Raw genomic sequence first — 14,816 nt, 5'->3', positions numbered from 1 at the left:
TTTTAGTTCAGAAACATGACACTTTACATGAATCATACCTTGATAGTGTTACATTTTTATAATTTTAAGAATTCTTATATTTAAAAACATGAAAATTTGAAATTAGCTCAGTTGTGGTTATATTAAAAGTGTCATAATACCTTTCTTAAAATATATATTTTTATTTCAGAGAGGAAGAGAGAGAAACCTCAATGATGAGAGAGAATCATTGATAGGCTGCCTCCTGCATGCCCCACACTGGGGATTGAACCCACAATCCTGGGCATGTGCCCTGACCAGGAATCAAACCGTGGTCTCCTGGTTCATAGGAAGAAGTTCAACCACTGAGATACACCAGGCAGGCAAAAAGTGTCACAATACCTTTAAATACTTACTCTGTTGTATTTAAAGGCAATCATGGGAGAATTTTTTTTGCAGAATTGTTATGCCTTAATAAATATTTCTATTTTCCATTATTTGTAAAAATTATGAAGCAAAAATCTGCCTATAGTAACTTAGAATTAAAAATTAATTTTTGAAAAAGTAATTTTTTAAGGACTATCGGGCAGAATATTATAAAAAATGCCTCCTCCCCACTGATTCATTCACTAGAGGAATTCATTCAGGATTATGTACCAAAAGGTAAGAATCCCTATGAATGTAATTTTATGCAGTCCAGAACAAAATCAGAAGCAACAGCAGGTACATGGGAAACACACATTTTTCAATTTATACTTCCTCATGGTTCTCTTGGAAATCCTCTGGAACTGCTTAGAAGACTGAAGAATTTCGTCCCCTAGAAACTCGCACTGTTGAAGCTCGGCGTGCCTTTGGGCCAGTAACTTCATGGACTTGTCAGTCACTGTTTCTATGAGGTCATCCACCTATGACAGATAAATACAAAGAAGTGAAGCCATGTGTTGGACAACCCTGTCAAACCTGAGAGATGATTGTTTTTCCTGAAGATTAGTTCAGGAATTGGTGGACATTTTGCACGTCCCAAGTATTATTCTAATTCAAGTCGTAGCAAACAGCTTGAAAACATACATTTACCACCCAGTGATAAAGACGATCTCATTTCTTCTCAAAAGAAGCCTATGTGCGTGCCTTTATTTTAATTGAATTCACTTAGTGTTTATTAGGCACACAATACCATCCAAGGTGCCTTTATCAATCCTTTCGCCACTTTCAAAATGCCCCCCACCAACATTATTTCTTAATGGAAATCATCAATTTCACCCCACAGTCGTGCTGTCCAGCGGGGCTGTACATCCAGTGAAACCTGGCCTTCTGCTGCTTTTGAAACACAAAAGTGAAAGCCTTTGTCCACTACCTGCATTTGAAGCTTCCCTACTGTCAAATCTGGTTTTCGGAGGATATTTTTCGTGCCGTGTTTCTTCTTTTTAAGTGCTGGAAAGTGTGGTCTCTTTTTTGAGGAGTATGGAACCTATCATAAAAATGCAAAAACACATCAGATTAAAAAAGCACCAACATTATTTTTGTGAGAGTGCTTAGGTAAGAATTCTCACCCTTGATAATTCTCTTCCAAACTGAACATTTGCCACATAACAAATGTCGAGTTGGTGACCATATTTTTCTCCACGCCCCATGTATCTCCTTTGTGCCCAGAGCTCTCTTTGAAGAGATCTATAGGGTGCAGAGAATGAGATTGCCTGGTTCTGAAAGAATATACAGTGTCAGGAAAAAAGCAGGTCATTCGTAGCGGAAGAAGAAATTGCCTGTGTGGCCGCTGAGCACAGTAAGGTGGAGCTGTTGTGGACCAGTGCCCGGAAAGCTCATTATCACTGGATCCAGTTGTTAATTTGGTCTTTTTTTCTGTAGTTTTCCTTATTTTCATGGCAGACATGTCTGCAAACATAAAAAGAAAGCTCAGGGTTCTTTTCACCACATGCCTGGTACTTTTCCTCTTGTCCCTGGTGTGCTGGTTACACGTACCTGCTCTAATGGTGTTCCTATTAGGAATCATTTCTAGGTCATGGCTCCTGGCTAATATGCCCTCTTTGGTCTAATTGGGTTCACTTTCTTCTTCTCTTAATAAATAGCATTAGGACTATTGTGAGACCTGCATAAAGGAGGCTATGAGACCACATCTGGGTCCTAGCCCTCGCCTGTGAGGAAGTTTACAAATGAGTGTGCTGAACACACCACTCGGCCCGGCCAGCCTGCCCAGGCTCACATGTCACTTGCAGAATTTCCCCGCCCTGTGTATAGTTGAACTCTCTGCTCTCTCACATAAACTTCAGTACTTTTTCCTACTAAGCACCTACCACCCTTCATAATTACTAAGTTATTTCTGTTGGTTGGATACCACTAATATAAAGTCAAATGCCTGGAAGGGCCAGGCAGTTTTTGTAAAACAACCAGTTGGGGCTGGTGTGAACTGGAGAGAATGTGCCTCAAGCAAAGGGCAGCCTCTGCAGGGCTCCTGCTGTTGCCCTGAGGAATTGGGGGCGGGGGAGGGGGAGTTTAGTGTTTCCAAATCTTCCTAGCTTGCTAACGAAAGCTGAAAATCCAGATTTTTATTGGAAATATTCTAATTTTTAAATGTGGGCAATTGATTTCAATATATTTTGGGGAACATCCTGAAAGCTAAACAAAACCGTTCTACAGCCAGTAGAGAACATTTGATTTAATGTTTTGTGTTTTTTTTTAAAACGTATTTTAATATATTTTATTGATTTTTTACAGAGAGGAAGGGAGAGGGATAGAGAGTTAGAAACATCGATGAGAGAGAAACATCGATCAGCTGCCTCCTGCACACCCCCTACTGGGGATGTGCCCGCAACCAAGGTACATGCCTTTGACCGGAATCGAACCTGGGACCTTTCAGTCCAAAGGCCGACGCTCTATCCACTGAGCCAAACCGGTTTTGGCTGATTTAATGTTTTTTGATGAACGGTAATTCTTAATTTTCATATAGCCAAATATATCCATCTTTTTCCTTTTTTTAAATGAATCAGCTGTCTCCTGCACGCCCCCTACTGGGGATCGAGCCCACAACCCAGGCATGTGACCTAACCAGGAATCAAACTAGTGACCTCTTGTTGCATGGGGCGACCCTCAACCAACTGAGCCACATTGGCCAGGGCTCCCTCTTTCTTTTATGGTCAGGGATGTGTTCTAAAAAGTCTGTCTCTATACTGAAATCATGAAGCTATTCTTAGTGTCCTTAAAAAGTTTTAAGGTTTTACCTTTTCTATATATATCTATCACCCTACAGGAACTAAACTTTTTATATGGTGTGAGATAGGGATCAAATTTCATCTTTTTCCCCATATCTGCTCATCCCAGCACCATTTGTTCAAATGATTATCCTTACCCCACTAGTCTGCAGTGCCATGGTTTAATGTCTGTCTCTTCTATTAAACTATAAATCCCACAAAACACGGCCATGTCCATGGGGTCACGTTTGTGGCCCTAGAACTAGGAATTAACAAGCACATAACAGGAATAAAATAAATATGAACCTTGCACACAAAAGAGGCAAGATTCTAAACTAACACTGCACTCTAGTGATGGCTTAGAGCAGTGCTGTGTAATAGAACTTTTCTGTGGACAGGAAACGGTCTTTATCTGTGCTGTCCTATACAACCGCCACTAGCCACATGTGGTTGTTGAATACTTGAAACGTAGCTAGTGCAATCAAAGAAATGAACTTTTGATTTAATTTAAATTTTATTAACTTAATAATAGTCACATGTAGGTATTGGCTACCATATTGGATAATACAGTTAGTACTAAGCATGGTAACTAAGAGTAAGGACTCTATAGAGCCAGCTCTTTGGGGATTTGAAGCCTGACTTATTAATCTCTGTGCCATCTCTAAATAAGGAGAACATTGCCATACCTTATAGGGCTGTTGTAAGAATTACCTGAGAAGCTGATATTTTTAAAGCACTTAGGGCCTGGAACATAGATTTACGTAAATGTTATATTTAAGCTAATAATAGTTTGTGCTAGTTTAAAAAATAATCTGAGCAATTTAGGCTCAAATTTCCATACCTACAGATAAATACAAGCTTTGGATTGGGGAGTCCTGGATGGTCTAGGGTTGCACTGTCTGCACTTCCTATACATGTGGCTATTTGCATTTTAATTACCAGTGAAATGGAATCAAATTAAAAATTCAGTTTCTTGGTTGCACTGGCCACATTTCAGATCTTGGAAGCCACATACGGCTGACATCTACTGCCTTGGACAAATGTACACGCGTATCCTCAAAGAATGTCTGCAGGGCAGTGCCTGTCTCGTGGATTGCTCTCCATGCAGCATGCACGACACGCCAGATGCCAACACACTACCGTGATATTTGAACAGTTAAAACGCCAATGTAAAACTCTAAGCTCCACTGTTGCCCAGATTGCAATAGAAGCTGAACAGTTTTAGCTCAGAAATGGAGGAATCAGATCCGATTAGCCGGTTTTCTGGGCCTAAATTCCTGGAATCGATACATAAGCAGGAGATTGGATGGCTTTCTTGTGAGGGACTTGTGGCAGGAGAGAACCTGGCGTTTCCAACATCCTAGACACTGACTGTACGTGTCCTCAGGGGAGTGTGCTTCAGCACTTTACCTTGTGCGGCCCTGCAGGGAGGGATGTCACAGACAGCCGCCTGGTGGTTCTGGCCCGGAGCAGTGTGCTTCCTCGGGTTATCTCCTCTGTCTCTGCTTCTACCACGTCTAGTTGTAGAGCTGCTTAGAGTGAAGGGGGGAAAAGAAGCTGTAATGATCACAGTTGTAAACATAGTCTTCCTTTAGAAAGACAGCATCCCGTGCTGCCTCAGGAGCTTTTTTCTTGGGGTTAACAATTCCACCTGGATTTGCTTTTCTGTCTCACACCTTCTCTTGCACACATGGGCCTTTGCTTGGGCTGGGATCTCAGTGGTCACCCATCAGTCTTGACAAGGTGGCTGGTCACCTCTCTGTCTTCAAGACCAGTTTGCTGCCTGTTGCTTTTCCCTTTAACTGTGAAATTAGAAAAGTAACCTTTCATGTGTAGGACGATCCCTTGAATATTTGTTGTCAGTTGAAGCAAAGTTTTAAGTTTTTTCTTCAACAATGTGGCCCAAGGCTTAGGCAGCCACATACCATCCTAGCAGTTTCCCCATAACCCAGGAGCTGTGCGAACCCTTTAATGTTTTCTTTATAGCAATCCCATTCTTAACACAATAAATCCTATCTAATAAAAGAGAAACATGCAAATTAACCATCACTCCGCTACACCCAGAGCCAATCAGGGCGAGTATGCAAATAAACCCAACTAAGATGGTGGCGGCCACAGAGCTGGAGTGAGCAGGAGGCTTGGGTTGCCCCCGGTAATGGAGGAAGCCAAGCTTCCCGTTTGCCCTGGCCTGCCCTGGCCTCCGCTCAAGGCTACAAAGTTTCAATTATAGAAGATAAATAAATCCCAGATACCTGCTTCCAGCCAGCCCTGTCCTCCGCTTGGGTCGCCGGCGGGCGTGGCTGGCCTGCAAACCAACACAGGCCCCTCACTCAGGCTGCCCCATACTCCAAGGGAACCCACACCCTGATCTGGGATTCCCTTCAGGTAAACCAGCCAGCCCCCACCTGTGCACCAGGCCTCTATCCTATCTAATAAAATAGTAATATGCAAATTGACCATCACTCCAACACACAAGATGGCTGCCCCAATGTGGTCAAAGATGGCTGCCACAAGATGGCCAGCAGGGGAGGGCAGTTGGGAGGGCCTGCAAGGGAAGGCAGTTGTGAGCAATCAGGCCAGCAGGGGAGGGCAGTTGGGAGGGACCAGGCCTATAAGGGAGGGCAGTTGGGGGCAATCAAGCTTGCAGGGGAGGGCAGTTAGGGGTGACCAGGCCAGCAGAGGAGGGAAGTTGGGGGCGACCGGGCCTGCAGGGAAGGGCAGTGGGGGAACCAGGCCTGCAAGGGAGGGCAGTTGGGGGGGACCAGGCCTGCAGGAGAGGGAAGTTGGGGGGGACCAGGCCTGCAGGGGAGGGAAGTTGGGGGGAACCCAGACCTGCAAGGGAGAGCAGTTGGGGGGACCAGGCCTGCAAGGGAGGGCAGTTGGGGGCAATCAAGCCCTGCAGGGGAGGGAAGTTAGGGGTGACCAGGCCGGCAGAGGAGAGAAGTTGGGGGTGACCAGGCCTGCAGGGAAGGACAGTTGGGGGGGACCCAGGCCTGCATAGGTGAGCAGTTGGGAGGAACCAGGCCGGCAGGGGAGGGCAGTTCGGGGCCATCGGACTGGCAGGGGAGCAGTTAGGCATCAATCAGGCTGGCAGGGGAGTGGTTAGGGGGTGATCAGGCTGGCAGGCAGAAGCGGTTAGGGGCAATCAGGAAGGCAGGCAGGCGAGCAGTTGGGAGCCAGCAGTCCTGGATTGTGAGAGGGATGTCCAAGATTGAAGAGGGTGCAGACTGGGCTGAGGGACACACACACCCTGTGCATGAATTTTGTGCACCAGGCCTCTAGTGTATTTATAAAGGGAACTTTAAAACACTATCATAAATAAAAAACCAGTACCATAAATAGGCATTCATATTAATATGGTAAAAACAAAACCATATTATTGGCTGCAGAAGGCACTAAGTTTGAGGTTACTCTACTTTTTATTAAAGAGAAAAAGGCAGGAAATGAGACTTTTCCTTGGTGTAGTTAAAGGGATCGACGGTGTTTGCAATTTGCTCTGTTTCAGCATTTTTACTGCGCGCTGCACCTAAAGTCATCTCTTCCCTCTGAGGGCTGCAGACAAGGACCTCTCTGGGAGCCATGGCTCCTAATCTCAGTGAAGGGGGGCTCCACTTTCAAAGTAGGTGCTCAACCAGAAAAGCGTCCCTCTCCCCCACCCTCCACTGCCCAGCTCTTCCCTCCCCACTGCCGGGACCAGCCAGGCCACTGTCGTCCCTTCCTGAATGTAAGAGCCTGCTTACTGCTCCTTCTGCATTGGCTCCTGCCCTCCTCCAACCCAGTCTCCACTCCGCAGCCTGAGCTATCTTTAAAAAATGCAAATCAGATTATGTAAATCCCCAGCTTGCAAGTATTTTGTGGTTTCTTATCACCCTTGGGTATAAAAAATTCTTAACTGGGTTTAGAACACCCTCGCCACCTCCGTCCTGGCTGGATTGCTCTCATTTCTTAATTATGCCGGGTGCTCTCTTGACGTTGGGTGCTCTCCGTCTCCCTGGGACACCCTTCTCCCCATTCTCTCCCAATCTGACTTGAGGTGGCCTTCAGATGGCTGAGCTGTCCCTTCCTCCTCCAGGAGGCCTTCCTGGAGCCCCTCCCCTACTTGAGGCATGACATATTTCCATAGCGCCCTCTACTCTACTCTGCAGCAGATGTAATTGTATCATGTTGGAATGTCCCTCTACACTGTAACCCTGTGGAGGCAGGGGTCATGTCTGTTCTATCTGCTACTCTATCCCTAACGTGTGGCTGACATGTAATACATATGTAGCAGATATTTGTTGAAAACTGTTATGAGGGTTGGCAGGGAAGAGCAATGTTGTTTGGGCCACAACTGAGACAAGGTGGTTAATACTTGAGCTGCAGCCTGAAGGATGAGCATGTTTGCTGGAGAACTCTTAGTGTAGAGACCTGTTATTCCAACTCACACAAAAACAAGCTGATGCACACAGAGGAGGAAAAGGAACCTGGGGCTCTGTTTCCTGCGGGACTCTCCACCTGCAGCTCCATCACTTTGTTATTTTCAACAGAAACAGACAGGTCGGTCCATACCAGGTGACTGCCAGATGCTTGGATGCTTGGGTTACTGGCTGCTTTTTCCAGAATGTTGGTTTGAAAGGACAGTCAGTCAACTAGAAGACATCAGTTGTTTTCTTCCTAGAACAAGTACCCAGCAGCTTCTCAGCCTTTTCACTGTGTGAAATGGGAACGTATGTGTGGATTCCCTACGTGTACCCAAGGGCTGCATGTTTCCTGGTGCTGGGCTGTAAAGGACTCCGAAAAGCTCACAGGCTCTTAGGGCACTGGAGCTATTCTGGATGAGGCTGTAATGGTGGATGTATGACACAACATGATGGGGTTTCAAACCCATAGAGCTGGGCAGGGCATAGAGCGAACCCTAATGCAAACTATGGACTTCAGTTTGGTTTAATAATATATCAATATTGGCTCATCAATTGTGAGGATGGCGTGAGGAGGGGGGCATATGGAACTAACTCTCTGTATTTTCTGCTAATTTTTTCCAGTAAACCTAAAACTCCTCTGAAAACTAAGGTTTATTAATTTTTAAGGTCTACAAATGAGAATGCAAATATTAGTAGTATTGTTAGCTATCAATCATAGGACCCCCTAAAACAGCATTACTACCTTGCAAAAAAGACATCGTTTTCCTTCAAATGTCAATTCTTACATAAAGTACATGGGGAGTAGACACAATAACATAAAATGTCCTTTTGACTTACCAATCATACCCTTTATTCATAGAATTCTCACCACACCCTCTACTGTTGGAATTAGCCATTTGAAAGACTGCATCACTACTTTCTCCAGAAACAAAACCCCAAAATCCCACTTTAGTTTGATTTCCTAATATATGTATATGTGTATATGCATATACTCTCATATGTGCCCACGTGTGCATATACACATATATGCCCATGTGTGCACATACTCATCTATGTGCCTATGTGTGCATATACTCATCTATGTGCCTATGTGTGCACATAGATGAGTATATGCACACATAGGCATATACTCATGTATGTGTGCATATATATTTAAATAAAAAGGGGCTATAAACTGACTAACTCACTAATCAGTTGGACTGGGAGGTACCTGAAAGGCAATCTAATTCAGAGTTTTTCAAAAATGTATGTACATCCTAGAGTTACTTGGGGATCTTTCTAAAATGCAGATACTGACTCAGAACAGGGTAGGGCCTGGGAGACTGCATTTCAGACAAGCTCCCAGGACATGCCATCCCAATTTCATTACTCCTCTTGGCCTCGACACCTAACCAGGCAGTGCCCATGATTACCGTTCTGTGAGAGTTTTCTCGTCCTCCGTGTGGCGAGGAGCCTGGGCGGCGGAAGCTCCTGGGCCCCTCCAGGAAGAAGGCTCTGCGGGTGGGGAAGGAGGGCGTCCTGAGGGCTGGTGGCGCCAGAACCGGCTGGCTTGTGTCTGTGCCGGGGTGACAGCATCCTCCCGACGAAGGTCTTCACTTTCCTCATCACACTTTTTCTCTGACTTTGCTGGCTTCCATGGAATTCCATGTCACTGCCACTAGATGATTCCTCTTTGGGGACCAATACATTTTGTTTTACCAAGTTGGGAGACACAGCTCTATGCCATCTAATCAAAATAAAAATAATTTGTATTAAGGGAATTGAAAAGTTAAACACAGTTCATTGGAATCATTAAAATCCAAGTGGCAAATGTGAACAAACTACACAATTCCAAGAATCAAATCACAGAAAAATGAGCCAAAGCAACTGCTTGGTGTCTTGTCACCAAACTGTAGTAGTGCGTTCTGGCCACGACCTCACTGAATCCTCATGGCAGGCAGGTTATGTGATTATCTTTTTTTTACTAATGAGTAAACAGATACAGAGAGTGGGCAACGTAATTAACTAGGCACAAATGCAGATTTTAATCCTGGTGTGTGACTGTTAGAATGTATTACCTCATATTGGCAAATTGACAGTCTTATTTCAGTGATGGTGTGAGACAGTTTTTGCTGGATATGGTGGTTCTAAGGCTACAGTGGTGAGAGATGAAAATCTGCCAGTCAATGAAGAATATAGTCTCCAAAGTTCCACAAATGCTGCATTTACATAGAACAGTCATTTAGAGAGAAGAATTCTGAACACATAGTTCCAAAATTCCAACTAGTCATACACCATCTTCATCATTTGGGCACATCTATAATAAAAAAAAACAGCATAATATGCTAATTAGACTGGATGTCCTTCCTGAGGAAGCCAGGGCTGTGAGGGAAGCCCGGGTCCCGGGTGCCGGAGGAAAGCTGGTGCCAGCAGCCGGGGGAAGGAAGGCCTACTCTTGCACGAATTTTGTGCATCGGGCCTCTAGTTTTAGTAATAAAAGTAGATACAATTTCTTAATAGCTTTCTATGTGCTAAACATTCTACTTTTTCCCTGTGTATTACCTAATTTAACCCTCATGTGGCCACCTGCCTTTTACAAATGAAATTAAAGCTTGGGAAGATTAGATGACTTCTGCTCAGGTACTGATCCCAAGGTCTGCATTGTTATCCTCTGTGCTAGAGAGAACACCACCCTCCAGGACACCAGCATTTGCCTAATATTCTTCCTCAGTTAATGGTTTTTTGTTAGTCTCACCCAAAGCAATACTACTCATAAAATCTCATGGACTTTAAAAAATTAAGCTTTTTATTTTTAGATAATTGTAGTTTCACCTGCAGTTATAAGAAATAATATTTTAAGCCTATTTTTAAAAAAGAAATTCTCTTGTGCTCTTTACCCAGTTTCCCCCTTTTGCAAAACTATGATGCATTATCACGACCAGCATGTTGACATTGATTCTATCAAGATACAGAGTGTGTCTATCATAGCCAGGATCCTCATGTTTTATAACCACTCCCACTTCCCATTCACCTCACATTTCCCTTAGCCTCTGGCAACCACTAAGCTGGCCTTCATGCATATACTTTTATGTTTTTCCGAGAATGTTATATAAATCAATTCATACAGTATATAACCTTTTGGGATTTATTTTTGTCAGTCAGCATATTTCTCTAGAGATTTATCCACATTGTTGTGTATATCAATAAGTTGTTCCTTTTTATTGCTGAGTAACATTCCATGATGTGACTATACCATGACTATTTACTTTGTCAACTATTCATTCACTGGAAGATATTTGGGTTGTTTCCAATTTGGGGCTATTATCAATAAAGCTGCTATAAACATTGTGTATAGGTTTTGGTGTGAATATAAAACTTAATTTCTTTGGGTGAAATCCCAGGTTTTATATTATGTTATACTAGAGGGCCAGTGCATGGATTCATGCACCTGTGGGGTCCCTCAGCCTGGCCTGCGCCCTCTCGCAATCCAGGACCCCTCAGAGGATGTCAGACTGCCGGTTTCTGGCCTGGCCTGCGAGGATTGGGCCGAAACCAGCAGTCCGACATCTCCTGAGGGGTGTAGTAGTGCCTGAAGCGGCAGGTGGTGGCCCCGCTGGCCTGCTTCCGCTGCCACTCGGTAGCGCTGCTGCTCGCCAGCCATGAGCCCGCCAGCTGTGAGCCTGGTGTCTGGTACCCGTCAGTCAGCTGAGCAGCGCTTCCACTGTGGGAGTGCACTGGCCAGCAGGAGGCAGCTCCTGCATTGAGCGTCTGTCCCCTGGTGGTCAGTGCGCATCATAGCAACCCATCGACTGGTCATTTGGTCATTTGGTCACTTAGGCTTTTATATATAGAGATGTACTAGAGGCCCAGTGCATGAAATGCATGCATGGGTAGGGTCCCTAGTGGCTGCCAGCTGCTGGCCGGGGACTCCCTTCCCCTGGCTGCCTGCCACTGCTGCCGGCTGGGGCGGGGCCGGCCGGGGGGAGGGGCTGTGGGCGATTGGCTGGCTGGCCCCATTCCCTGGTCGAACTCCTGGTTGAACTCCTGGTCAAGGGGACAATTTGCATATTAGGCTTTTATTATCCTAATACATAAAAACCCTGGGTTGTAATGACCGGTAAAGACTGAGGCTCAACCAACCGGAAGTCAGTCCTTCAGTCAGCGCTGGGTTGATAGGCCCAGAGACACTGACTGGCATAGAAGCCAACCAATCAGAACCAAATTGGCCAGCAGAGGAGGGCAATTGGGGGCAAGATCAGGCTGGCAGGGGAGGGCTGTTGGGGGGAACCAGGCCTGCAGGGGAGGGCAGTTGGGGGCAACCAGGCCGGCAGGGGAGGGCAGTTGGGGGCAACCAGGCTGGCAGAGGAGGGCAGTTGGGGGCGAGATCAGGTTGGCAGGGGAGGGCAGTTGGGGGCGATCAGACAGGCAGGCAGAAGAGTTAGGGGCAATTAGGCAGGCAGGCAGAGGCAGTTAGGAGTAATCAGGCAGGCAGGCAGGCAGGTGAGCGTTTAGGAGCCAGAGGTCCCAGATTGTGAGATTGGTCCCCGATTGGAGAGGGTGCAGGCTGGCCTGAGGGCAACCTCCACCCCCATGCACGAATTTCATGCACCGGGCCACTAGTATAGGATAATACATGTAATATATGTTTCTCATGCGGATGTAAATAAATTCATAACCATTAAAATGTCCTTCAAATACTACCTGAAATATCTCATGTCCCATCAACAGCACACATACCACACTTCAGAGAACCCTGCTCAGAACTGGACCTAAATTAGTCAGTTTCTCTGTCATATGTGGGCAGCACGCCAGTCAGAGCCCAGGAACCAGATCTAAAGGGTCTTGTTCAACCCAGCACCTCACTTCCTAGCTGTGTGATCTTGGGCATGTTATTTAACTCTATAAGCTTCAGTTTTCTTATTTGCAAATTGCTATACTATTCTCAGAAATATTCGAATAAAAGGAAGTAACATATGTGCTTGGAACCTAATAAAACATTCAATAATCGATAGCTTTTAGTACCAAGTGGATCAGATCTGTGTGGGAAAATGTAAAAGGCAAGGAGGGAGACCTGGGTTAGAGGAGTTCGGCCAGTTACCACACACAACCTCTAGGGGGTGCTGTTCACATTTAGTCATAATAGTTGTGTATAGTTACTCTGTCAACTTTCTAGCAGATGGCAGTACAGTGTCCTGAGGAGGGAGTGTCATGTTCTAACTCACCCAAAAGTCATATATGGGCTAGGATTAATCTCCCAAGACACCTCTGAGAATCTTTTAAAAAAGCCATCTTTTTCAACTACCACAAATACACACATGCACAACACGAAACAATGAAAATACGTTTTAGGTGGTCCAGGAACATTGAAAGCCTCTCAGGTAAAAAGCCCATGTGTCTCCCACTCCCATCACTCCCCAGCCCTGCTCCCAATCTACAACAATTAACAAAGGTGATTTTGCTTCAGGGCCTAGGAGTAGAACTGCTGAAATTTCTGTTAGAAAAAGAATACCACCCTTCTTAAGTTTTAAAGTTTCTTGGTTAATAGTAAATGTGTTCGGTTGTATTGCTTCAACCCCTATTTCTTCTGAAAAGTGGAAATCTCTGCAAAATTTTATTTTGTCCACGAAAGTTCAAAGGTTTAGTCTTGGATGCTTTGGGCCTCATGAAACACCTGATTTCTGCTTATCAGAGCTATTGCTAATGACCTGGTAAGAAAGAAGCCAAAAGAAATGGAAAATAAATTATCTGACTTTCCAAATTAAAATGTATTGTGTTTGGAATATTTCATGCCAGTGTTTATGGTTTCGCCATTGGCAAGAAATATATGGGAGACAATTTTTAGGTTACATTAAAGAGCATGCACATAAATGAGGTATAATCAGTACCTATTTCAGCCGCAGAATTGCTTGGAGAAGGAACCATGGACTCATCTTGAGGGATGTTCTACTGAGTGTTCAGAATACTGCTACCTGCATGGGATGTTGTGATGTTTAAAATCCCGAGGCTGAAAGTACCACGCAGTGCTCACTTGGGTGACCTGTGCCACATTAAAACTCAAATTCAGCTGGAAGGAAAGCTTTTCTCCACTCCAGCGAAGACTCTGCTGATCACAAAATGAGGCTTCCTGATCAGCGTGTAAATGCAGTGCCCTCTCCTCTGAGCCCACACAGAGCCCTCATTTCCAAATGCAAGGCTACACAGAGACGCTACCTTTTCTAATGTCACAGTGAATACTGTGTAATGCAAAATCCAAAGAATCTCACTCAGTGAAAAGGAAAGTGAGTCCCAATGTCCTACCTTTCAATCCCCTTCCTTTTGAAGGAGCTGTTTTTCCCTCGAGGTTGCTGAAACCTTCGGTACCGGCCAACTCTCCCATAACTGAACTTAGCGGGCTCCGGCCGATGGAGTTGAGGGCGGTCCATTGCTGTCGGCCTCACCTGCCGTCGCTGTTTGAGATTGCTTGAGCTCAAAAACGTCAAAACGAAATCATTCAGGGACTGAGGCCGTTTTAACTTCTGGGCTGCTTGGGATAAAATATGCAGATTTTTGAAATCTCTTTTTTTATTCCCTTCCAGGTGTTAGAGACATCACTCGTGGGGACTCGCTTTGGTCATCGTTTCACCCAGGTCCCAATGATGCATTTGGCAAAGCGGTGGGACATTCCTTTTCACTTTGTGGAATGTGTTGCAGCTCCCTGGGCAAGGCCAGCGCTGACCTGATTATCTAACCGCAGCCGGCGCGTTTGGGTTGGTGATGATTATCACATTCAGCTGTGCATGCTGAATTCCAAAGAGGAAAGAAGCTATAGGAGCAATACCAACGATCCAGCTTTTGTTAAATCTCTCAACTTGAGTTGCTGATATTCAGTCCCAGGGACACACGTGAAAAGGCAGGTTGTTATCTGGCCGTCTCCCCGCACACCCCAAGGACTATTTTATTATACCTTGGAATTTGTCGTGGTCTCTCAAAGCACGTGGCTGAAAAAGTTGAGTACCTGGTCCACCCCTCCCTTCCAACATTTCCCCCTTTATTTAAAAAAAGCCAACTCTGGCTGGGTTAAACTTCTCACCACAAGGTGGCAGCAGACACTAGGGTTTATTACATCACTCTTGGTGCGCTGGAGTTTTTCAGTCCAAAAATAAGGATGCTGAGAAGGAAAACTCTTTAGAAAATTGTTGGGAGATACACAATTTACTCTGCTTTCTGTGTTTGACCTCACCAGTGATCTGGAGAATGCTTCTCAAACTTCCATGTGCACACGAATGACCTGGGGTCT

At 45.1% G+C, this 14,816-nt stretch overlaps 1 protein-coding gene across 1 annotated transcript; it reads right to left on the bottom strand.

Moving 5' to 3' along the window:
- Positions 1-105: 105 nt before the first annotated feature.
- On the bottom strand, positions 106-13,962 carry LOC307113624 (uncharacterized protein C3orf49; the record flags this gene model as incomplete). The annotated part of the gene is made up of 5 exons (XM_079795453.1): positions 106-863; positions 1,313-1,426; positions 4,572-4,693; positions 8,974-9,287; positions 13,838-13,962. The coding sequence occupies 5 exons, from the start codon at positions 13,960-13,962 to the stop codon at positions 666-668; spliced, it is 873 nt and encodes a 290-aa protein (XP_079651579.1). The 3' UTR covers positions 106-665.
- Positions 13,963-14,816: the final 854 nt, after the last annotated feature.

Source organism: Cnephaeus nilssonii, assembly GCF_951640355.1.
Source record: "Cnephaeus nilssonii genome assembly, chromosome: 17".
In the NCBI taxonomy this organism is placed as follows: domain Eukaryota; kingdom Metazoa; phylum Chordata; class Mammalia; order Chiroptera; family Vespertilionidae; genus Cnephaeus; species Cnephaeus nilssonii.
The sequence above is the reverse complement of the archived record's forward strand: the minus strand, read 5'-3'. Positions and strand labels throughout refer to the sequence as shown.